Source organism: Leptodactylus fuscus, chromosome 3 (assembly GCF_031893055.1).
Source record: "Leptodactylus fuscus isolate aLepFus1 chromosome 3, aLepFus1.hap2, whole genome shotgun sequence".
Taxonomy (NCBI): Eukaryota; Metazoa; Chordata; class Amphibia; order Anura; family Leptodactylidae; genus Leptodactylus; species Leptodactylus fuscus.
This window is the reverse complement of record NC_134267.1, coordinates 150,329,655-150,353,250: the sequence shown is the minus strand read 5'-3', so window position 1 is coordinate 150,353,250 and position 23,596 is coordinate 150,329,655. Positions and strand designations below refer to the sequence as shown.

At 40.4% G+C, this 23,596-nt stretch overlaps 1 protein-coding gene across 2 annotated transcripts in view; it reads right to left on the bottom strand.

Annotated features, from left to right (window-relative positions):
• IL1RAP (interleukin 1 receptor accessory protein) overlaps positions 1-23,596 on the bottom strand; it is a 167,157-nt gene that overhangs the window by 52,504 nt on the left and 91,057 nt on the right. For both annotated transcript variants that reach the window (XM_075268534.1, XM_075268533.1), the window contains one exon: positions 6,891-6,955. In XM_075268534.1, coding sequence (XP_075124635.1) covers positions 6,891-6,954 — 64 coding nt within the window. In that variant the 5' untranslated portion in view covers position 6,955. The remainder of the gene's footprint in view (positions 1-6,890; positions 6,956-23,596) is intronic.

The following is a 23,596-nucleotide window of genomic DNA, read 5'->3' as shown; positions in this document are numbered from 1 at the left end:
GTATTATCAGTGATGTGGAGACTGTAGGGAATCCACAAACTCACACTCCTAATTTTCCTACAGCTTGCTTCCAACTCAGAATCCATCATAAATGGCTGACAACCGTGGTCAGACAGAAGCTGTAACATTCCTCTAATGCAGGGAAAAGCAAATCCCTGTAAAAGTAAGTATGTAACAGACTATGTATCTAATTAATTACACAATATTAATTGTATTATATAATAAAAAGTTTTATTTATGTAGTGCCAACATATTCCGCAGCACTTTACAAAATGTAATTAAACATAATCATTTTCTTTTTGAGAGTCCACAGCTTAGGGCGACGGCTTTTTTTTTTTTTTTTTTTTCTCTCTCTCTAACACAATGCTAAAAGGGAAATTTTTGAGAGGGGTCTGTTTTAGAACACCTATGCCCAGCAGTATAACCAATGGTAGCTAGGCCCCTTAAAACTAGTGAGAGGTTCCTTTTAACAGTCTATGCCTGCAGGTACATAAACTGTCCTGAAGACCACTCCTTTGAGAGATACATGGATAAACCATATAGAATATTTAGGATCTTCTGGGATATTCTACTACTGGCATGTTTATGTCTTTAGGTGTCCCTGCAGTACTAGAAGATGACTGAGGATAGTCTTCTGTTACTTTTCTGTTCTATACCACAACATGGGAGACAGGGGCAAGAGCTATGAAAACTGGAGTATTCAATGCCAGTCTTCATATCCCCTGTGCCAGCTGAGGGTGTGCCTTATAAAAAGGATTGAAATCTACACCAGCTTACAGCGTGCACAGATTTCCAATATCATTTACACCAGTTTTCTGGCATAAATGATAAATCTAGAGGCTTGATGGCTCTGCATCCAGCTTGCCCTCAATATGCCTCTTTTGATGATGGAAAGTGGCATGGGCAACCCTAGAACAATAGCAATGACAATATAGGTCACAAACATTGGGAAGTCTGGCATAGAAGAATAATAAATATCCCTTATGGAGTCTGAAATCGGAGCTTGCTGCATTACAGGACTGCAGCAAGCAACAGCATGAGACTTAATGGACAGGGAGAGTCCATGTCATAGTCAATGTGATCTTCCATGACAATCTTGGGACAGGGCTACAAAAAGGAATGGGCTTTATATGTATACACCCTACACAATGGGCATTCTTGGAGCATTCCTAGGTAGGCTAAAATCTGAACTTTAATATATTTGCTGACATTTTTTTAGCACTGTAGGAGGAAATAGAAAGGGGAGTCATGTCGGGGTCAAGAGAAGAGCCATGCTAGGAACTAGGAATAAGAAGGGAAGCCATGCTGGGGTCCAGGAGAGAAACCATGCTGAGAACCAATATTTAAAGGGATATCATGCTGGGAGCTAGGAACGAGAGGAAAGCCATGTGAGGACCAGTAATGTTGGGGCGACCTTGAACTAGGAAATGCACTTCACCAAAGGGGTAAGAGTATGTGTGTGTTGGTTGTAGTGACTTGTGTATACAACTACGGTTAATTTATTATGCCCAGTCTAAGCCCATAACTGTGTGCCATGTTCATGTGACACCTGATTTTCTGTAATATGCTGAAGCATAACACACATGATGTCTAGATCTTACTCCATTATTTAGGAAGGAGGGGGAAGGTTTACATGCTTGCTGACTCCACGAGACACTTTTACCTGCTTTCTGTACATCTTTTACTTTGAGAGGACAATCACTATAAAAGTCCTTTTCTCTGTGCAAATTTGGGTCAGCTCAAATAGGTTTCACTGCATCTATGTTTTATTATAATAAGTGAAGTATTGTTGCCTAGGAACGAATGCTGCTGTTAGACGATGACTATTGTATCTGAGGTCCCAAATTCCTATCGCAAGCAGAATTGTAAACCACAGCTATAACCAGGATTGTCAGATATGCTTTGTAGCCCCAACACTGATATCCATTACTAGCAGGGCACAAGTTCTGTAAGCACCCATTCGCTATATCCCTGTATTTTTGGCACACACTTATTTAATGTCAACATTCCAGATCAGAATGGTATTCTATTTACTGACAACTTAATATATTGCCCTATATGAACAAGTAAAGGCTATTAGCCAAAACCGGCCAAATAAATGTTGTGCCACTATTAGGGTTGAGCAGATCTTGACTTTTCAGGATCGATTTTGAAATCTGATTTCCGATCATTTTTCATTCGAACCCGATCTCGATCCCAATGCAAGCCAATGAGATTTTTTTTACTAATTGGAGATCGGATTTTAAAAAGGATCCTATTTACTACACAGCATGGAATCTAACAATTGAAAGCTTTAATTGTTAGAATCCATGCTGTGTAGTGATTAAAAAATCCCCCGACTACCTAAGTCCCACCTGTTGTCTACTTACCAGCTGCCGCTACCAATCCGCACTGTTCTCGCTCCTCTTCTTTCTACTGCGCATGTCTTCAGAGCACCGTATGTGCCCCCACCTCCCAGGCTAGTGTTACGGATGCTGGGAGTAGGCGGGGCTTGTTGTGGCTTAGGAGAGTATGGGCGGGTACAGTACCCGCCCACACTCTAAGCCACAAGCCCCGCCTTCTTCCTAGGTCTGTAACAGTAACCTGAGAGCTAGGGGTGTGCACGGACTGAGAAGAGGCAAGAAGAGAACAGACGGGGAGCTGCAGCGGTAAGTGGACTTGTCTATCGACTCTTTATTGTATACTCAGCTCAGCTACATCTGAGATTTAGATCTCAGATGTAGTAGAGCTGATGAGTATAGGAATGAATGGACTGTGCTGGCGTCCGGCCGCTTAACCCCCTGCACACCGGCTGCGTCCATTCATTCCTACGGCATAGCAGGAAGGAAACAGAAGAGTAGATACCATCTACTCTTCTGTTTCCTCGCTATGCCGTAGGAATGAATGGATGCTGCCGGCGCGCAGGGGGTTAAGCGGCCGGACGCCGGCACAGGCTGTGTGCCGGCGGCATCCATTCATTCCTAACATTGTTAGCTTTTCCCACAATGCTTGGCCAGTAGCAAAGCATTGTGGGAAATAACCTCCGACCTCGATCCTGCCTAAAACGATCGGGATTGGAATTCCGATCGCGAAATTTACTCGATCGCCGATCGGAATCCGATCTTTTCTGATCCCGATTGCTCAACCCTAGCCACTATGCTACAGGAAAAACTAAGTACCCAGAGTTCAGCTGTATACATGAGCAGAGCACTAACCGTGCCCCTCCACCCCTGAGAATAGGGGGTGAAAACATGCCATGTATGTGCTTATACAAAGCAGCCTGTCAACCATATCCAGAGGGGTGGGGGAAGGTAGGGTCTTTACTCAATTCATGCATAGAGCTGGACTTATACTATAACTCCATCAGGGTGCTGCTAGTAACAAAATGACAATTTATTTTCATTGTTTCGGTTACTAGCATTATGGACCTATGACTGTGACTGTAATATTTTGTCCTTACATTGTGATGAAAAAACTCTCTTAAGAACCACTTTATCAAACCATAGATATTATATGTAATGCATATTTTCTTCCCCTACAGTTTAAGATAAGATAATCCTTTAATAGTCCCACCATGGGGAAATTCAGTATGTTACAGCAGCATAGATAATACAATAATAACAAATTAGGAAAAGAAGAGAAAGCTCAAGTTGAGCAGGAGCTGCAGTAACAGGCTGCCACTCCAGAAGTGCCATCTTATTTAAATCCACACATGAGCTTTAGGAACCTGGAGAATATGCTTTAACATGCATCACTGAAGAGAATGGGAGTTGAGATGAAATAACCTACAGGTACAGCTACAGGTACAGTGGGTGAAGCTGTCTGTTTGCAGACTCTGATATTAGCAGCCTCAGCACTAGAACTACAGTTGATCAGGTGTGAGGAGGGCAAGGTGTTAGATCCCCACCTAATGTTGATGACTTTCCTAAGAAAGGGTCATTTGCTAAAGCTAGAAAAAACTCCTTAAAGAGGACCTTTCACCACTTTTGGGCACATGCAGTGTTATATACTGCCAGAAAGCCGACAGTGCGCTGAATTCAGCGCACTGTTGGCTTTCCCCGATCTGTGCCCGGTGTAAAGAGCTTACGGTGCCGGTACCGTAGTGCTCTATGGTCAGAAGGGCGTTTCTGACAGTCAGTCAGAGACATCCTTCTGCCTCGCGGCGCCTATCGCGCTGTGCTGTGGAGCGGAGAGGAACGCCCCCCTCCTTCTGCTCACACAGCTCGTCCATAGACTAGTATTATCAGGAGAGGGAGGGGGGAGTTCCTCCCTGCTCCACAGTACAGCGCGATAGGCGCCGCGAGGCAGAAGGACGTCTCTGACTGACTGTCAGAAACGCCCTTCTGACCATAGAGCACTACGGTACCGGCACCGTAAGCTCTTTACACCGGGCACAGATCGGGGAAAGCCGACAGTGCGCTGAATTCAGCGCACTGTCGGCTTTCTGGCAGTATATAACACTGCATGTGCCCAAAAGTGGTGAAAGGTCCTCTTTAAGGCTGGGGCCCCACGGGTTGGAAACGCCGCGATTTGCCTGCAGCAGAAATGCCACGGGAAAAATTGAGGCGTTTTACAGTAATTGCAAAGTCACAGTTTTGGAAATAGCAGCATGTCAATTATACCTACATAAACACTGGCGGTTTCCCAATAGGTATAACTGAAGCAGAAAGTTTGCCAATTTTTTGAGCAAAAGCCAAGTGTGGAAGCAAAAGGAATGGGAAATATATAGGAAGTTCTTATGTGTATGCAAAAAGATAGATGGATCCGCTCGACCGCCCTGAGCTAGTTATGAGTAAGAGACGCTAAGTCTCGAAACGCGTCAGCTATGCGGCTTTAGCTATCACTTTTTGTTTTTTCTTTTTTCTATTCACTTTGTTTATGTTATCGATCGTGTTATTTTAAATGACGGATTAAAGGTTATGTCTTTAACCTTCCCCAGTCGAGCGGATCCATCTTTTTGCATACACATTGGAACAGAGCTTTTAAGTTGGAGGCTCGGGTCGTGCACCCAGGGATTTCAAACTGAAGATAACGGTGAGCAAAAGCTTTTTCATTCATTTTTTGAGGAAGTTCTTATACTTCTACCTCTACATTCTGTTTAATCCCCTACGGGCTTTGGCTCAAAAAAACACAACAGAAAAAAAATCAAAAAAAAAAATCTCCAACATGGGGTCTCAGCCTTAAATAACAAAAAAATGTTAATGCCTTTATATGACAATAGACTCAAAGCCCTCCTTTAGTGACCCATTGGTTGAACAAAGATTTAGAAGGCAAGCAGTTTTTTTTTTTTTTTTTTTAAATTAAACCCGTAAATGCTGCCAAGGGCATTGACCTACTCATCATAGCCCTCAACCCATCCATGCCGTTACCCAGGAGAGATTCTCACAAGCATGAGAGGTCACAATTCAGGACCCCAATGCTTTAAGGCAACAGTACGAACAAGCAATTCAGTGTGCCACTGGATGACAAACTAGATCAGTGCAGGGATGAAGCTACGCTAGGACGTATAGTATGTATTTGTGAAGACCAGCCTGAGGTCCTACTTCTTTTACTGGCAATGACATGACTGTAGGAATAGAGTTTGAAATTACATGCTGGTTGCAAACTGAATATTAGGGGACCAGGAAATCTATGAAAGCTAAAATATAGTGAAACTTTTAAAACTGCAGGTAATAAATATCATACAGTGTGTAAAACTTATTCTTCCTTGTCAAAACTGGTAATAGCCTTTACAATTCACAGTGTGTTCAGTTTTCCCCTGTGAGAATACAGTACAATATAAAACACATGTATTACTAACAGAATGTCAGGAATCAGATGCAGAACGTACATTCAAATCCTGACAGAATATTCAGCATGTGAACATTGCCTTTCAACACATCACCTAAAATTCTTCCTACCATTTTTCCTGATTCTAATAAACACAGTTACACAAATATACTCCAATACAAATCTTCTTCACCTACCGGTACATGTGCAGTATGGAGGAGGCATATACTGTAGAGGAGTAGTACGGAGTAGCATATACTCAGAGGGAAGTAAAAGATTTTTAATTTGGTGATAAAATCAATGACCAAATTTTATATATCTTCCTTCTAACTGGTCAGCTCAAAACTCTTAAAATTAGAAGAAAATAGTACTAATAATAATAAATAATAATAATAATAAAAATAATAATAAATAATATTACTACTACTATGTACATAAATCATTTCAGAAGACTTGTCACCAGGTCTGCAATGACCAATGACATAACTCATCTGAGGCACTGTCACCCTGAACATTTGGGGGGTTTAGTTTATCCAAATCCTTTCCAAAGATATAATCCCTTTTAGAGTGTACAAGTGGGTGGTAACACTGCAGAACATAACACCCTCAGGTAAGTCACAGTGTAACCTCCCATTTTATTTTTGGTTACAACGGTGGATATTAAAAAGCTGAACTTTCACCAACTCCACCTCTTAGCATCTGTTAATAGGTGCCACTCCATTGATTTTGGCTTGGTTGGATTTAATTCTTTAGCTCCCATACTTGAGCAATCAGAGCTGCTTGATTGGAGCTCTGGATCACTCCTGTCCGACATCACTTACCTAAACTCACCAAAATGGATTAAATGGTGCAGAGAACTAGATTTGGCGGAAGTGGTGAAAAGTCCTCTTTAAATAGGTTCTCCAAGTCTTAATATACTTATGGCATATCTTTAGGTCTGTCAGTTGAATGGGAGTAGAGCTGACAGATGGATCCATCTGATTCCAGCTCCGTACACTGTGCTAAAAACAGCTGTCTGGTGGGGGATACAGGGTTCAAAGCCCACCAATCAGATACTGATTGTAGAGATAGTTCAGCATTATTGTTTCTTGGAGAACCCCATTAAGAATGGCGAGCAAGAACACCATAACATACAGTCTTACCACAAATGCAGTCTCTTGTGATTGCAAGGACAAGTAGACATATCAAAAGGAAACTGATCTTCATCCTACAGAAAAAAAAAAAAGAATATAATTGTAAATACTGATAACGGAGGTTTATTACAATATGGAAACAACATGAACTTTGTGCATTCATATTCTAATAAGTTTAGATACATACAAAGGGTAGAGATAAAGTTACAGCACAATTACATGGATACAGTATAAACCGTGCTGTAAAATTCTAGCTTTGGGGAAGTGACAGTTTAGCTCCAGCTTGTCTATTATTTCTAAACTTAACACTTAAGGCAGAGACAAACAGAAGTAAGAATTGAAAGTTCTTTTTGTTATGTAAGCAACGCATGGGTCTCGGAAAGTGAATTTCTTTCCATTTTAATGATGGCTTATGAATCAAATATAAAACTTTAAAAATTGGGTAGAATGTCTTGAATGCCTCAGATGAAGTATGAAATAGATTCACTCTAAGAAAATAAGACTGCTTTTTTACAGCAATATTTCTTTTTTATTTTGAAAAAATTCTGCAAAAAAATGTGCAGGACTGTCAAGCACTCTTTTTATTCCGAACCCTTTTCCAGAGATCAGCACTGAAGCCTGTGAAATAAGAACCAGAGGCTAATAGTATTTCTATGCAGTTGTTGTTTAAGCCTGCTATTTACTATTATCTGCGGTCTACTGCTATGCACGGAAATCATTCTATAAAAACGGATTTACAAAACACTGAAACCTAACCATACTCAAGAGCTAAAAATTTAGGCTTAAATGTTGTCAAGCTCAACTATTTTTCCTAAAAATCATTGGATCAGGAAGAAGCTACAATTTATACAAGTACTAGACAAGAACACAAGCAGGGACACAAAACTGAAGGTTGATAATGTAAGGGCTCGTTCACACTGGGCAATAGGGGGCGGATTTTGGCGCTTAATCCTCCTCAAAATCCGCCCCCTCACAATAGAGGTCTATGCAGACCGCTAGTGGAAAAAAAGAAGTGAGCTGCCATTTCTTCAGGTGGATTCCGCGGCAGCACCCTCCGAACTTGGCCTAATCCGGAGCGGGAAGCTGCGACAGTCGCGTTTTGGTCCTATTCTGGTCAAAATCAGGACCAAAATACGCCATCCAGTGCCCGTGTGAACGGGGCCTAATGATCACTTTCTTATTTACATAGCACCAATATATTCTGTAACACTTTACAAACCAAGGAATACATCTACAGAAAAAAATATTATAATAAATAAATGATTCATCAATTCCAGATTCAATATTTATTACTTAAATAAAGAATTGACAGAGACACTGAACTACCTTTGTAAATTCTACTATATATTGCAGCTTAGTATTAAATTCAGGCATATGTAGGTTACACAATAAAGCACATTGGTTAGTATTGTCATAACTACATACTTAGAAGGTAAGAATAAATATAAAATACAAGGAGAGAAGGTTGCCAAGAAGAAGGAATGAGATATGCAAGCAGTTTATAAAAAGGAATTGTAATAAAAGGGTAAACGATCCCAAAAACGGATGATATAATACAACAGATTAATGGGAATTTTCATTATGAGTACTGTGGCAGCGCAACTATCCAAAGGCAAATTTCTAGCGATTAATGTGAAAATAACAATGTAGGGAATGGGACTTTTCTCTTGTTACACTGTGTGATAAACCTGGCAAGTGGCTGATTGGGGAGTGGGAAGAAAAGAGAAGAAGGTTCCACTCCATCTAGCAAGGCGGTCCAGGGTTTGGGCTGCTTAATTAACCTCATTAGATGTGAGCTAAGAAGGCTCCTCAAGAAAGGAGTTCATTACTGAGACGTGTCTAGGCCTAGGGAAGGAGAGACTACACCTACCTCAGGAGAGACTGCGGAAATCCTGGACAAGTGCAAGTATAACAGGTAGCTCTTTACATTGTGATTGTGTTTGATTGGCCTGAGGTAAGCTCAGACTTGTCCAAGTCGTAAAGGACTGTTCTTTATTTAGTTTGCACCCGGACAAGGCTAGGATTTTCAGTCTAAGGTTTGTTTTCTATGTGCAACCTGTGGAATAGAACTGGCTGAGGACTGTTTAAAACAGAAATCTGCCATGTTGTACTGTAAATATTGTTGTGCCATTCTGTCCAACCCTGAAAATCTCATATGTATGCCTGTAACCAACAGAAACATAGAATATGAACAGATGAATTATCCATTCCAATAATAGGAGTGAAGGTCCTGCTTCGAAGAGCTTCCGATTTGTGGGGAAATAGTAGTAACACACAAAGTAAAAGGACTTGCTTACTACAATGGGTCAGTCATTTTATAACATAACAAGGGTCAGTCATTTTATAATATAACAAGGTAGTACAAATTACTGTTAGAGGAATGGACCGGCTTCTGAAGGAACATTATAGAAAGGAGACCGTAAACTGAGAAGTTAGTTTAGGGAGGATTAATGTACAGCTGTGAGGTCCGTGAATGTGAGGAGTTGGTCTAAGACGATATGTTTAGAGGATTTGCTTAGTTTCCTGCAGTTGGTCTGATCTGATTGACCATGGCAGAGCATTCCAGGGAACGGGCACAGCTCAAGAAAAGTGTTAGAAATGTGAAGTTGTCAGATCAGAACAAGGATGTTAATCTTAGGTCACTAGCAGAATGGAGAGCACAAGTAGACGGAGAGGAGGAAGGATATCAAGGGAAGTGCAGTACTTATATAGATTTATGTATACTCTTGTGGTCAATGGGGTTGAGCCGATCTTGAGATTTCAGGATTGATTTTAAAATCCAATTTCCGATAATTTACTTGAAATTTACTTGATCGCCGATTGGAATCCAATGTTTTCCGATCCCAATCACTCAACATTAAAGGGATTTTGTCATTAGAATTCCTTTTTGAACTAAGGCTGTTCTTCTCCTACCTTTATTATTCTGATCGGCGCCGGCAGTTTTTTTCATTTTCATTTTCTTCAGAAAGCACAGGGGGCGTGCCCCTTTGCTCAAAAATACAGGGGGCGTCCCCTGTGTTGTAGAAGACTCTCCATTCAATGCCTTTGTCTTCTTCTCCCGACCACCTCTTTGCCGCATCATCAGCCAGCAGAGCCAGCTGCGCATGTCAGTTCGGCCATTTTCCTGTAGCCGAACGGACATGCTCAGTTGCTCTTTCGGCTGAAGACGCAGCAAAGATGCGGTCGGGAGCAGATGACAGAGGCGACGCTGGAGAATTTTCAGACAGCACAGGGAGACTCATTTGCATATGGTGAAAAAACAGCGGATCAAAAGGTAAAGATAAAAGGTAGGAGAATAGCCTTTCTAAGGCTATTCTGATGGGGTCTAAGTTCAAAAACAGATTCTAATGGTAGAATCCCTTTAAAGGCACCCTTCTGTTTTATGGACACTAAATAAATTAAGTACTTATTGAAACAGTCTGGGGTTGACCCAAAAGCATAATACACAACTAGCATCTAAAAAAACTGAACAAAAAATACAAAAATGAAACCATGCAATGACCTGATTTTGTCACCCTTTGTTAGTTTAACTTGTAATAAACCTGTATCTCCTCTGTCCTAACCATATCAGTGCTCCAGTGACATTAATCTGCTCATGAATGGTGGTTTTGTTCACAGATTCACTGCATGTAAATAATGTGATATAAGGAGCAGCAAGCAAAATAAAGCCAAGCTCAGGATGCACAAGGAGTATTTAGCACTGTTGTGGTTGTAGTTGCAGATAATTTTTGGAAGTTGGATAACCCCTTTAAGTAAGACACATGAAAAATTAGCTTTCCAAAGTTCAGTTTTATTCTATGTTCCATGTTGACAACAGTAAATGACAAGAGCGCTATCTAAACAGGCTAAAACTTACTATTATCCCCCAAGCAGTACTAAAAGATACAGGAACTTGCCAAAAGATCCCGGCCTCTCAACTTTAAGGGATTAAGATAAATATAGCTTAAAGAGATAAGAAATTACTACTAATTTAATCAACAGGCTTTCAGAATGTGGAGGAAAATAGAAAATGTATTACAAAATCCTGCAAAAGCAGTTGGAAATGTTGAAAGGAAACCACATATGCTGGATGATGAAAAAATAAGAGTCTTGCTGGATCTTTCAGCGAACTCTGTGGCTCCAGACTCAACGCATATTAAGCCAATTACCTTGGTCTAATCAACAACAGAAAGCTGCAACAAAGTCAATGCCCTGCGTCAGCATTTCGATACAGGGAGCAGAAAATAATGTCTCTTCATCTTCCGTTGTGTGAACATACCCTGAGTCTGCTTTGCTACCTTTGAACCTGAAGGCATTCAATGGATCCCTTTTGGTAGTTGCTAACCTCTGCATATTGGGAAGACTTCTGGTCTCACAGTTTGGAGATGATGTGACCCTGTTTACGGTTAATACATCCCACTCTAGGATGAAGGAAGATAGTTTGTGTGTATCATTACTGAATTATATTATTTGTGTATCTATAACTATACATGGGAAGAATATGCAAATCTGACTTCCATGATGTAATTAGGAAGTCAGTGCCTCAGTCATGCACACCAATAGAGGGCACTCACTGAGAATGTGGAAGTCTATCTTTCATGATTTAATTAGGAAGACGGAGTCGCAGTCAAGCAAACCAATAGAGGGCTCTCCCTTTAACATCATGCCGACCTTCTCAGAGGCCTTTGTTTGCAATGATGTTGTGATTATATCAGGTACAGTCTCTCAGCCAAGGACAGCTGTTTCGATATTCCTGCATCTCATCAGCTTGGCGCAGAGAGGACTGACCTGGCAGAGGTGAGAGGCTTAGACAGGGTTGAGGGGATATCATCACTCCATAGGGAGAAAACCACCATTTAGGTGTGTGGAGTCTTATTAAGCCATGAGCGCTCCACTGTGCAAAGGATCATGGGAAGAAAAATAAGACACCACACACCTAAATGGTGGTTCTCTCCTTATAGAGTGACGATATCCCCTCAACCCTATCTATAACTAGTGAATATAGTGTTTATGCACATGTCAACAGTATAGTGCATTGGCCAGTTCACACGTACAAAAAGCCTGGCTTATTTTGGCACTGAAAATTCAGCGTCGCTTTTTGTTTATGCAGTTTTTTGCATTGGACGCTGTTTTTGACGCTTTTTTTGACGCTGTTTCAGTTACTGATTTTTTGAAGCTTTTTTTTTTTTAACCAACCCATTTTTTAACTAACCAGCCCACTGGGCATGGCCAAAACCCACCCCTTTTTGCCTCTAGGCGCCATTTTAGCTCACAACTCGGACAGAGCAGAGCTGACTGCTTTTTAATATCAAAAAATGTAAAAAAAATGGCATGGAATCTGATGTTCTTTTTCACACAATGGCTGCAGGAAGAATCCAACACCCAGGACCACTCCTCTGGGATGTGACTTCATAAAATGTGACATAAAAAAGCCTCAGTGTTTCAGTCGCTTTTTTTTGCCAAAACAGCTGCAAAAAAGCGACCAAAATCAGTGAGCTTTTTTTTCAGCGCCCCATAGACTCCCATTGATTTCTTCAGGCTGAAAACGCCTGAAGAAAGGTCATGTTGCTTCTTTTTCTGCTAGCAATAAAAAAAGCTAGCAGAAAAAAAAAGCTAGCTGTTCACATAGGGCTCCATTGGGGGCTGATTTTGAAGCGAAATCAGCTGTCAAAATCAGCCTCCATGTCTGGGGACTAGTCAAGAGTGAGACATTTCCTTCCTGGGATCCAAGGATCAGACTCCCTGCAGTTTTATGATCTGGTCTGGCAGCACGCTTTTTTTTTTTTTTTTTTTTTTTTTTTTTTTTTAACTAATACAGGTCAGGTTTATGGCTTAATAACTCTGTCACTGCCAGGCTCAGTCCAACCTGAAAGTATGGGGTTGTGACCAGATTTAACCTCAAAGGCCAGCAGGAATCCAACTTTCTAAGGTGGAGATAAAACAATTCATGCCCTAACTTTTACAGATGAGAATGAATTGGCTCATTCCCCACCTCAGGAAGTAAGAAGAGAGGGGGCACCCTGGCAGGGGCATAGCACATGCCAGGAGCTTCACCTTACTAGAGACAATGTGATTATGTTGGAGACTTGTTGACACTGTGGAAGGCAGCGAACAACCTGTATGCCATCCATACTTCTTCAAGCTTCCTGTAAACAAAAGTACTCTAACTATAAGGTTCTTCTATCTTTTCACCTTTTACTTTTAAAACAGTTATGCCTGTTTGTCATCTTGTGCCTCTCTCTCTCTCATACAAATAAATCTGGAAATGAAACGTGAATTAAATTAAGTTTAATGGTACTTTGTATTTGCTCCACAAATCCATTACCTTTTTAAAGTATGTTTGTGTCTGGTTATTGCAGAGACACGTGCATATGTAAGTATGGTTTCTGCTGAGCTTGGCAAGTTAGTAGTGGTGGTATTGTGGGCTCTGTTGGAGTGTGATTTATGCTAAATTTGCATCCTGAGTGCAGGACTGGGTGAGTGGAATGAATTGACCCAAGCAGCTGCACATATGAAGGAAGTGTGATGTACAGACAGTTCTAGCCCATAATGTGGGTGCATTTGTAACAAGATAGTGAATAGTTGAACAACAGTCATTATTTAAATGTTATGGCTTGTGTAAATTTATTGACAGGATATGAAGTTCAGTTGCTATAATTATAACGGCATTAACTGGCACAACTTCGTGTTAAAAGACGGGTCATTTACTTTAAATCAGCACTGGTCTTGACGCTCAAGGAACATGCTGATGGGACGTATCAACTCCTACAAATGGTGGCACAAGTCGGAGATGGTAGGGGTCTGAGTCAGAAGAACAGTGCTCCAGGAAGGTGAAGGCCTGTCTTCAGTGCACAAACTGCTTATATAAATTAGACTTCAAAAGTGGTTTTTCACTAAACCTACAAATAGGTATGTTGTTTATCACTAATGTGCTCTGTAACATGGTGGCAACAGTTGAGTATGCTTAGTGTTAATGGAAGGCTCACTTTAAATAGAAAACATTCTACTGAAGTTGGAAAGTTGAACTAATATAAAAACAATTACTTTAACAATTTGTAGTCTTCATTAAACCTTTATATACCATATACCGTTAACATGGCAGCATACATGACAATGAAGTGGATGAAGCAGAATACAAATCATCTGTATGGATTCCACAACTAAAATAAAAGGCACATATAACTTGTTCTTATCACAAATAACCATACACTGTAACCTTCAAAAAAAAAAAAAAAAAAAGTGAAGGTGCATGCAATGCTAAAAACCAAAAGAAAAGCTAACGGATCGGATTCCCAGAAATCCTTCAGAAAAGCTTTGTATAATTACATTTCATGCCCTGGAGGGTCAGGGCCAAATACCCATGAGAAACCACAAAGCATTTACACTAATTCCGGCCCTAATATAGGTCACTACTTTTGGTTACAGAATGTAAGAGTGCGGTAAAATGTAGCATTTCTCTGTAGCCGCAGGACAGCAGTTAATGGAACTCTTATCGTAGAGATAGATGTCCTTTTACCAGGGACAAGATATGACAAACTTATCCTTCATTTGTTTATCTCCTTGTGCAGGCTCTATTCTTCACCTGACAAACCAAACTACTAGTTTTTCAATGTTCATTTACAAATGTGCAATAAATAAGTTTTGTACTTGGTGTGTTGAGAGGAATACTAAACTTAGAAGTCAATAAAAATTGAAAATTTAGCAGAAAACAAATGCAGTCAATCATTTTGCAATGGCTTCTCTATATCCCTTTAACCCCTTCCCAATGCAGTCATGTTTCAGTTTTGCTTTTTCATTATTTCCTGACAACCAATAACCATAGCTTTATCTTTATTCACAGTGACATATAAGGCCTTAGTTTGTGCAGGACATATTAGAATACCTTTACAAAAATCCTAAACTTACAAATTATGGTGACTCAAAGAATATTTGATTTGATTTTTTCAAAGTAAAGCACAATACATATGTTGGATTGCAAACTGTAACAAAACAGGAGGGAGGATTAGCATTACATTTATGTCATAACCTGTAGATATGGCACATGGATATGTTCAGATGCGGCCTCTCCGCTTGGAAACCAGTTTTTATGCATGGAAAACAAAATCCTGCATGTAGGACTTTGTGGCCATGCAAAAAAAATAAATAAACAAAATTTAAAAAAACTTTCCAGGCGGAGAAGCCGCACACGGGCACCGGCAGTCACTTTAAAAAATCCATTCAAATGAATGCGTTTTAAAGCTGACCACGGAAATCCCGGGGCTGACAGAGGCAGTAGTGTGAACGTCGCTTTAAATGCAGTGGTCAAAATGCTGCGTTTTCACAATGTGGGGCTTCAGCCATAGGCTTAGTTCATGCTTCCATCATTCAAGTCCGTTGTTCTGATCCATACAATGAACTGAAAAGCTATCACAATGACTGATGTAGAGGAGAACACTTTGTACCACTGTATTATTTGTTTGCTTTATTTAGCAGAAATCCTGCATGCAATTTTTTTTTTTTTTTTTAAAGAGCCAACTTAAACTGAGAACTATATATTAGTCTGTTTGGTTCTTCCTGCTCTACAGCACACAGATCGGATTGTATTTTCAGTTTGATAGGTTCACTTTAAAAACTGCAAAGAGTTTAAAAGCAGTTTGATTTATTTCTTACTAATGTAGTCTTTAGCTGAAATGCATCTCTAAGCTTCTGAAGTGCAGTCACATAACTCCTAGTGCTTATTTCTAGCTTGTGTTATTCATCAATGCAGTTTGAGGCATCTAAGTACTTAGATAAAGGTGGCAAAGAGAGCCCCCTCCGTTTATCAGTGTGACCAAGGTGAGATCATAGGGCATTATGGTTTTCCATGGTAGCTTGGGACCCAACAATGGCTCTCAGGAGTCTGTTGTACCTACTCTATATGTTTATTAGGCTCATCCAGGCATAATAAACTGCAAAAAAAAAAAAAAGAATGTATGCCAACAATACGAAAATGTTTTTTTGATCTTTGAATCAAAACACAAATTATTGGGAACAAAGTTTTAGTTTTCAAAAATGTAAAAAAAAATTCAAACTGTTGAAAAAATAAAGCGGTTGCACCACAAATTATACTTTATGCACACTGTAAATGGTCACTAACTTTCAGACAACCTATTCTCATTATACAGAGCCTAATTCTGGACCAAAAAATACTGGACTGTAATTGAAAAAAAAAAATAAAAATTCAGTTATCTGCTTGAAAAACCTCTCTAAAGTTCCTGCCACTAGGTTTCTCCCTTCAAATCCATAGATGGATGAGTGGAGGGGGAGTTTCCGTTCTCTCTTCAGAGTGAATAGAGAGGAGAGGGGTTGATTTTCCCCTCACAGCCTGCACTCAGATGTCCGCATACTGCTCTGTGCAAAGGACTGAACATTCTGCAAATTTCCCAATTTACAATGCAGGTACAAGTGTATAGAAATCTTTCCTACTTCTGTGATTACAGATATTATTTACTGACTGCAAGCAGCTTTCTTGATTATGCTCATAGATTGCACTTTTGTTGTCGCATGCCTGAATGGTAGATGGAGTGGATACCTACACGTATTTCCTACATAATCTGGTCATTTGAGCTTTTCTCAGCTGTCTGGCAGAACTATTGAATAGGGAAGGGAGAAATGGCTTCTTATTGTACACAGCCTGAGAGAAAAATGTAAAATGTGTTTCAGCTATAATGAGACTATTAACAGCAGAAAAAAAAAACAAAAACTAACGGCACACTATGTAAGGCGGCTTATACAGTCAGAGTAGACTTCACAGGAAGACACGGCAGATATTTCAATTTTTCATGAAAACTCAGGTACCATTTTAGGGGCTAAACATAGCATATTACAATTTTCAACTGTATTTCAAATCTATCATAGATTTCAGCGGTTGAAATTGCTCATGAAAGCTCGCCTATATTGAGAATGTGTTTATTGGAACAGTGCTGTCATCATCAGAATAAGGGATGCAAAAAAAAAAAAAAAAGAAAAAAAAGTTAATCAAGCAGAAAGCATATGAAAGCACTGGGCATATGGAGATGATCTATCATATGCTTAGTCCTGCAGAGCTAAATTACTAGGTGTGAAAATAGGTGAAATGGACTGGCAAAAGAGAAAAAAACTTTCCAAAACTGAAAACTATGACTGAGCTAAATCAAACTTATAAGAATTCTAATTTTGTGTGAACAAAGTACCAGTTTCTTTACAGGTGAATATTTAGATTTTATTTATTTTTTGAGTAGAGCAGGAGTGTAAAAGAGGGAAAAAAAAGTAGCTCCATTTCAATACATATAGCATTATGCTTTCAAGATTTGAAGGCTAGGTTTACGCTAGGGGCGCAGAAACCTAATCAGGGTAAGGGCTAGTTCACACGGGGACATGGACGCTGATTTTGACAGCAGATTTTGCGGCCAAATCAGCGTCCATACAATGTCCACACTATGTGAACTGCTCCCGCCGCGACCATCGCGGTCGCGGCTTTCACCTCCGCTGTCGGCTCAAATGAATGAGCCGACATGGAGGGCGCTGCGGCTGGGCGGAAGCCGCGGCTCATCGCAAGCGGCTTCGCCCAAAAGATAGGTCATGTCGCTTCTTTTTCTGCTAGCGAGCTAGCAGAAAAAAAAAAGAGAGCAGTTCACATAGGGATACATTGTATGGACGCTGATTTGGCCGCGAAATCCGCTGTCAAAATCAGCGTCCATGTCCCCGTGTGAACTAGCCCTAAATCTGCTACCCATGGACAGCATAGACTAAAATGGGGTGAGCGTGGTTTCCACACGAAAAGAGTGAAAAATACAGAGAGAAAACTGCTACTTGCAGCACTTTTCTCTCTGTATTTTTCAAGTGGAGAGGGGAAGGGAATCCCCCCCGTAGGGAGAGCCACCCTCCCCTTCCCCAATCATTATCCAGCCTGAGAGGAGTAGGAGTTCGGTTTAGTGCAATCGGCCTGATTGAGTACCTGATTGAGCCCCCTCTTTATACATTTCTGGCTTTTACAGTAAGTTTCCAGAACTACAGTAAGCTCTGTGAAGTTATTACTGTTATCCCTGTAGACGTACGTTATCCCTGTATTGCACATTACTCAGTTTTCCTTACTTATGTACAGTCCTATGAAAAAGTTTGGGCACCCCTATTAATTTTAATCATTTTTAGTTCTAAATATTTTGGTGTTTGCAGCAGCCATTTCAGTTTGATATATCTAATAACTGATGGACACAGTAATATTTCAGGATTGAAATGAGGTTTATTGTACTAACAGAAAATGTGCAATATGCATTAAACCAAAATTTGACCGGTGCAAAAGTATGGGCACCTCAACAGAAAAGTGACATTAATATTTAGTAGATCCTCCTTTTGCCTCTAGTCGCTTGCTGTAGCTTTTAATCAGTTCCTGGATGAAGGTATTTTGGACAATTCCTCTTTACAAAACAATTCAAGTTCAGTTAAGTTTGATGGTCGCCAAGCATGGACAGCCCGCTTCACATCATCCCACAGATGTTCAATGATATTCAGGTCTGGGGACTGGGATGGCCATTCCAGAACATTGTTATTGTTCCTCTGCATGAATGCCTGAGTCGATTTGGAGCGGTGTTTTGGATCATTGTCTTGCTGAAATATCCATCCCCGGCGTAACTTCAACTTCGTCACTGATTCATGAACATCATTCTCAAGAATCTGCTGATACTGAGTGGAATCCATGCGACCCTCAACTTTAACAAGATTCCCGGTGCCGGCATTGGCCACACAGCCCCAAAGCATAATGGAACCTCCACCAAATTTTACAGTGGGTAGCAAGTGTTTTACTTTGAATGCTGGTTTTTTTGGACGCCATGCATAACGCCTTTTTGTATGACCAAACAACTCAATCTTTGTTTCATCAGTCCACAGGACCTTCTTCCAAAATGAAGCTGGCTTGTCCAAATGTGCTTTTGCATACCTCAGGTGACTCTGTTTGTGGCGTGCTTGCAGAAACGGCTTCTTTCTCATCACTCTCCCATACAGCTTCTCCTTGTGCAAAGTGCACTGTATTGTTGACCGATGCACAGTGACACCATCTGCAGCAAGATGATGCTGCAGCTCTTTGGAGGTGGTCTGTGGATTGTCCTTGACTGTTCTCACCATTCTTCTTCTCTGCCTTTCTGATATTTTTCTTGGCCTGCCACTTCTGGGCTTAACAAGAACTGTCCCTGTGGTCTTCCATTTCCTTACTATGTTCCTCACAGTGGAAACTGACAGGTTAAATCTCTGAGACAACTTTTTGTATCCTTCCCCTGAACAACTATGTTGAACAATCTTTGTTTTCAGATCATTTGAAGCGGGCTGTCCATGCTCGGCAACCATCAAACTTAACTGAACTTGAATTGTTTTGTAAAGAGGAATGGTCCAAAATACCTTCATCCAGGATCCAGGAACTGATTAAAAGCTACAGGAAGCGACTAGAGGCAAAAGGAAGATCTACTAAATATTAATGTCACTTTTCTGTTGAGGTGCCCATACTTTTGCACCGGTCAAATTTTGGTTTAATGCATATTGCACATTTTCTGTTAGTACAATAAACCTCATTTCAATCCTGAAATATTACTGTGTCCATCAGTTATTACATATATCAAACGGAAATGGCTGCTGCAAACACCAAAATATTTACAACTAAAAATGATTAAGATTAATAGGGGTGCCCAAACTTTCTCATAGGACTGTATACCTTGCATAGTTGTATAGTTTAGCTATGCTTTATTTGAACTTACTATATTTGGTTCCTAGTGCTGTTCCGGTTAGGGTCCTCACACACTAACTTCTGTCAATGTGCATGTGAACCCACTAGAGTGAATGGAACCATTCACAAGTCCAGTGTTTTCCTCAGACTGTATGACACTGGGGAAATAACAGAGCATGCATTATTTTTTGTTTTTTTCGCTAATCTTATCTATGATGCTAGGATTCCCTGCCTCACCCAATAATGATTACAGTGTCAGTATTTAGGGAAAGTTTTAGGAAAAATTCAGAACAAGTTAGTTTGCTTCATAATACTTTGTGTACACATCTACCTGAATTGACTTACCACAATCAACTGAGCCATATGCAGTAGCCTTATGCTTTTTTTTTTTCATAAAATTTGTAAAAATTCTGGTGTCTTTTTTTTTTTTTTTAAGCAGGTACCGTCCCTATCTACTTGCCAATCTCCACCTCTCATTCGTCTCTTCAAGGGGACCCATGTGTCCTGTGTCATCAACCTGATATGGGACACACTGGTCCCCATGGAGGGCTGAAGGAGAAGCAGACGAAGCCATTGCAAGAGCAGGGATCAATAAATGAGGCCACAGCAAGAGTATTTGTTGGGCGAACCTCGTGAGACTTGTCTCGCGAGTTTCACCTGGAGGTTTTGTTTGAACTGAACACTAAACTGCTATTATACTCTGGGGTCTCTTCAGACAACATTGAAGAGGCCCGAAGACCAACACCAGAGCCCAAGCCAATTCTTCCAAAACTGAAATTTTTGCAATATCTGCAATAAGCACCATAGGGGCTACTATGGGACATTATACTGTATAGAACGGCAACTGTGGGAAATTATATCAGCAAAGGGAATGTTTTACCATATGGGGACAATGTAAAGGGGGTGCTATGCCATGTGGGGGGGGGAAGCACCCCAAGTCAAAAGTTTGCTATAGGTTCCATCCTTTACCAGCTATGCCCCCAGACATATGCAAACATCTGTTGAGATCTAAATGTCAGGAAAGTGAGAAACAATCTGCAAAGACCCAGAGAATACCTCCCTAATTTATAGGCATATGAAGATTTTTCTTGTTATCAATTTAAACCGCTGCATTTCATGGATTTTTCTAGACAGGATTATACTTCTAAATATTGTCAAGCAATACGTCTCATTTTATTTATTTATTTCTACTGCCTCCCTCAACTCTCCGCCATTTGCACACAAGTCAATGTTAGCATACATCGTTATACAGAAATGATTGTAGACTTCTCCATTAGCATGAAAAATGGCCGCAAATGAAGTAAGAGAGAAAAAAAAGGAATGAACTTGAGGCGGCAGAATCACTGTAACAAATAAAAAGAAATGTTCTTTGTCCACACTATAATGTGATGATTTACATAAGGTAATTCTGCATGCAGATATGCACACAAAGCACATCCTTTATTCTACTGCCGATCCAGACACAAGTGAAACAAGTAATTACTCAGGAGGGCTCCGAGCTCAGGCCTTTCATTTGACACATCTAAGGCACTTATTCTCAGACCACTGCTTCAGGTAAACTGCACATCTCGCAGCTGATAGTCCTTGTGACAGAGGCGACACTACATTAGATAAAAACACATTTATCACAACCTGATCAAAACCAAAATGTTGTTGCTCCTTTTTCTGCTCTTGTTCACAAAGGTGATCTTGTGTAATTAAGAAGTAATAAGATAAAGACGCGTGTGCCAAACTAGTCTGAAGGCAGCTTTTAGAGATCCTCCAATGTCTTCTCGCAAAGATGTCATGATAGGGCTGAGGGATTATGTTCCAAGTCAAAATGGCCATTAATTGAGCATTTTAGCTTGAGGCAATTTATAAACGTTTAGGACACTCCCCTTTGTACATGTCGCTGAATTTTGTTTTCAGTTATTCTGCGATCCTGATCGGATAGCGTACAGTTAGTGACAAATCCTTTAGTCAATGGCAGTGTAAGACAGGGTGCTTTGGAGGCAAATAATTAAAATAATAAATGTCAGCAAGTCCACTGCGATTGAGTCAATTTTTGATTTCGGTTATGTGTAAATTCAAGCTGTAGCCTGCCAAGACATTCCATTATATATAATTAGAAGGTTGATGATGATAATGAGGAACCTCTCATTAATATTCAAAGGAGCACAAAATACTCATTGCAAAAAAAATAAATAAAATAATGCCCTCTTCATTGAGAAGCTGGTGTTCATGGGGAAAAAAAAATTCTATTTCCAAATTTATTAAAAAAAAAAAAAAAAAAAAAAAAAAAAAAAAAGCATTTATAGTAATGCTGTGTTTTCTCAGGGGGAAAAAAATGGCGTCCATTATTAATAATATGTAATAGACCCATTGGCTACAGTGGCAATAGTAAAGGCCAGTGTTTAACGAATCTTCAATAATGTTTTGGGTTATTGCTGACAAGTTCTATGGAAGTACAATTTTTTTTATTTTTTAAATCTAAACAATGAAATTTGCTCCTATAATTCTCCAACTGGCTACAGAAATGTAAAGATATTGTTATCTACCCTTAAAGAGGACCTTTCACCACTTTTGGGCACATGCAGTGTTATATACTGCTGGAAAGCTGACAGTGCGCTGATTTCAGCGCACTGTCGGCTTTCCCGATCTGTGCCCGGTGTAAAGAGCTTACGGTGCCGGTACCGTAGTGCTCTATGGTCAGAAGGGCGTTTCTGACCATTAGCCAGAGACGTCCTTCTGCCTCGCGGCGCCTATCGCGCTGTGCTGTGGAGCGGGGAGGAACTCCCCCCTCCCCTCCTGATAATGCTCGTCTATGGACGAGCTGTGTGAGCAGAGGGAGGAGGCGTTCCTCCCGGCTCCACAGCACAGCGTGATAGGCGCCGCGAGGCAGAAGGACGTCTCTGGCTAATGGTCAGAAACGCCCTTCTGACCATAGAGCACTACGGTACCGGCACCGTAAGCTCTTTACACCGGGCACAGATCGGGAAAGCTGACAGTGCGCTGAAATCAGCGCACTGTCAGCTTTCCAGCAGTATATAACACTGCATGTGCCCAGATATGGTGAAAGGTACTCTTTAAGTAACTGGGGTAATAATGGATTGTGCATTTTCCTCTTACCTTTCTATTAAACATCTGCATGTACAATGCATCTCAACTCAATTACTGTTCAGGTGCATCCATTTACATGAAATGTTTCCCAAGTCACACATCAGTTTTCAGAAGATTATATCTCCCTCTAGATGCCTTAGGTAGCATGGTGTAATGGTCTGCAGAGTCCCTAGGTATGTCCCTTAAATATTCAAAGTAATAAAGATAATAGTAGAGATGAGCGAACACTGTTCGGATCAGCCAATCTAAACAGCACGCTCCCATAGAAATGAATGGAAGCACCGGCCGCTTCCATTCATTTCTATGGGAGCGTGCTGTGAGTGTGCTGTTCGGAACGGCTGTTCTGAACAGGGTTCGCTCATCTCTAATAATCAGTAAAAAAAGGACTAAAACTTTCTATTATTATTATTATTATTTATTATTAAATGAGATTAGGTTTTTATAATAAACTATGCACATATGAGATGGAGCTTCACAGAAACTACTTCACAGGTAAGTATATCTCTCTCGCTGGGAATGTGATATTTCTATACAGAACCTATAATCACATCTCTTATACATAAACCTGGATTGTGTCTCTCAGTTGCTACAACCTCATTGACAAGATAACCAGCATAGTCTTGGCAACCCATGGGTCCCCACAGGCTATTTTCTAACCATGAGCATTAGCTCTAGGTCTCTGCAGTAGAATATAGTGGAGACCCGGTTGCTATGGCAACCGCCATTTTTAAAAATCCTACATTTCCTCCCTTATCTCTGTCTACTGCCCAACTCACTTGTGTTCTCCGTTCACTCAATGAACTAAGACATACATCCTCTATTATCAGAACCTCCCACACTCGTATACAAGACTTTTCCCCAAGTTACACCACTTCTCTGGAATGCTCTACCCCGGACAATCAGATTAACTCAATTTCTACAACTTCAA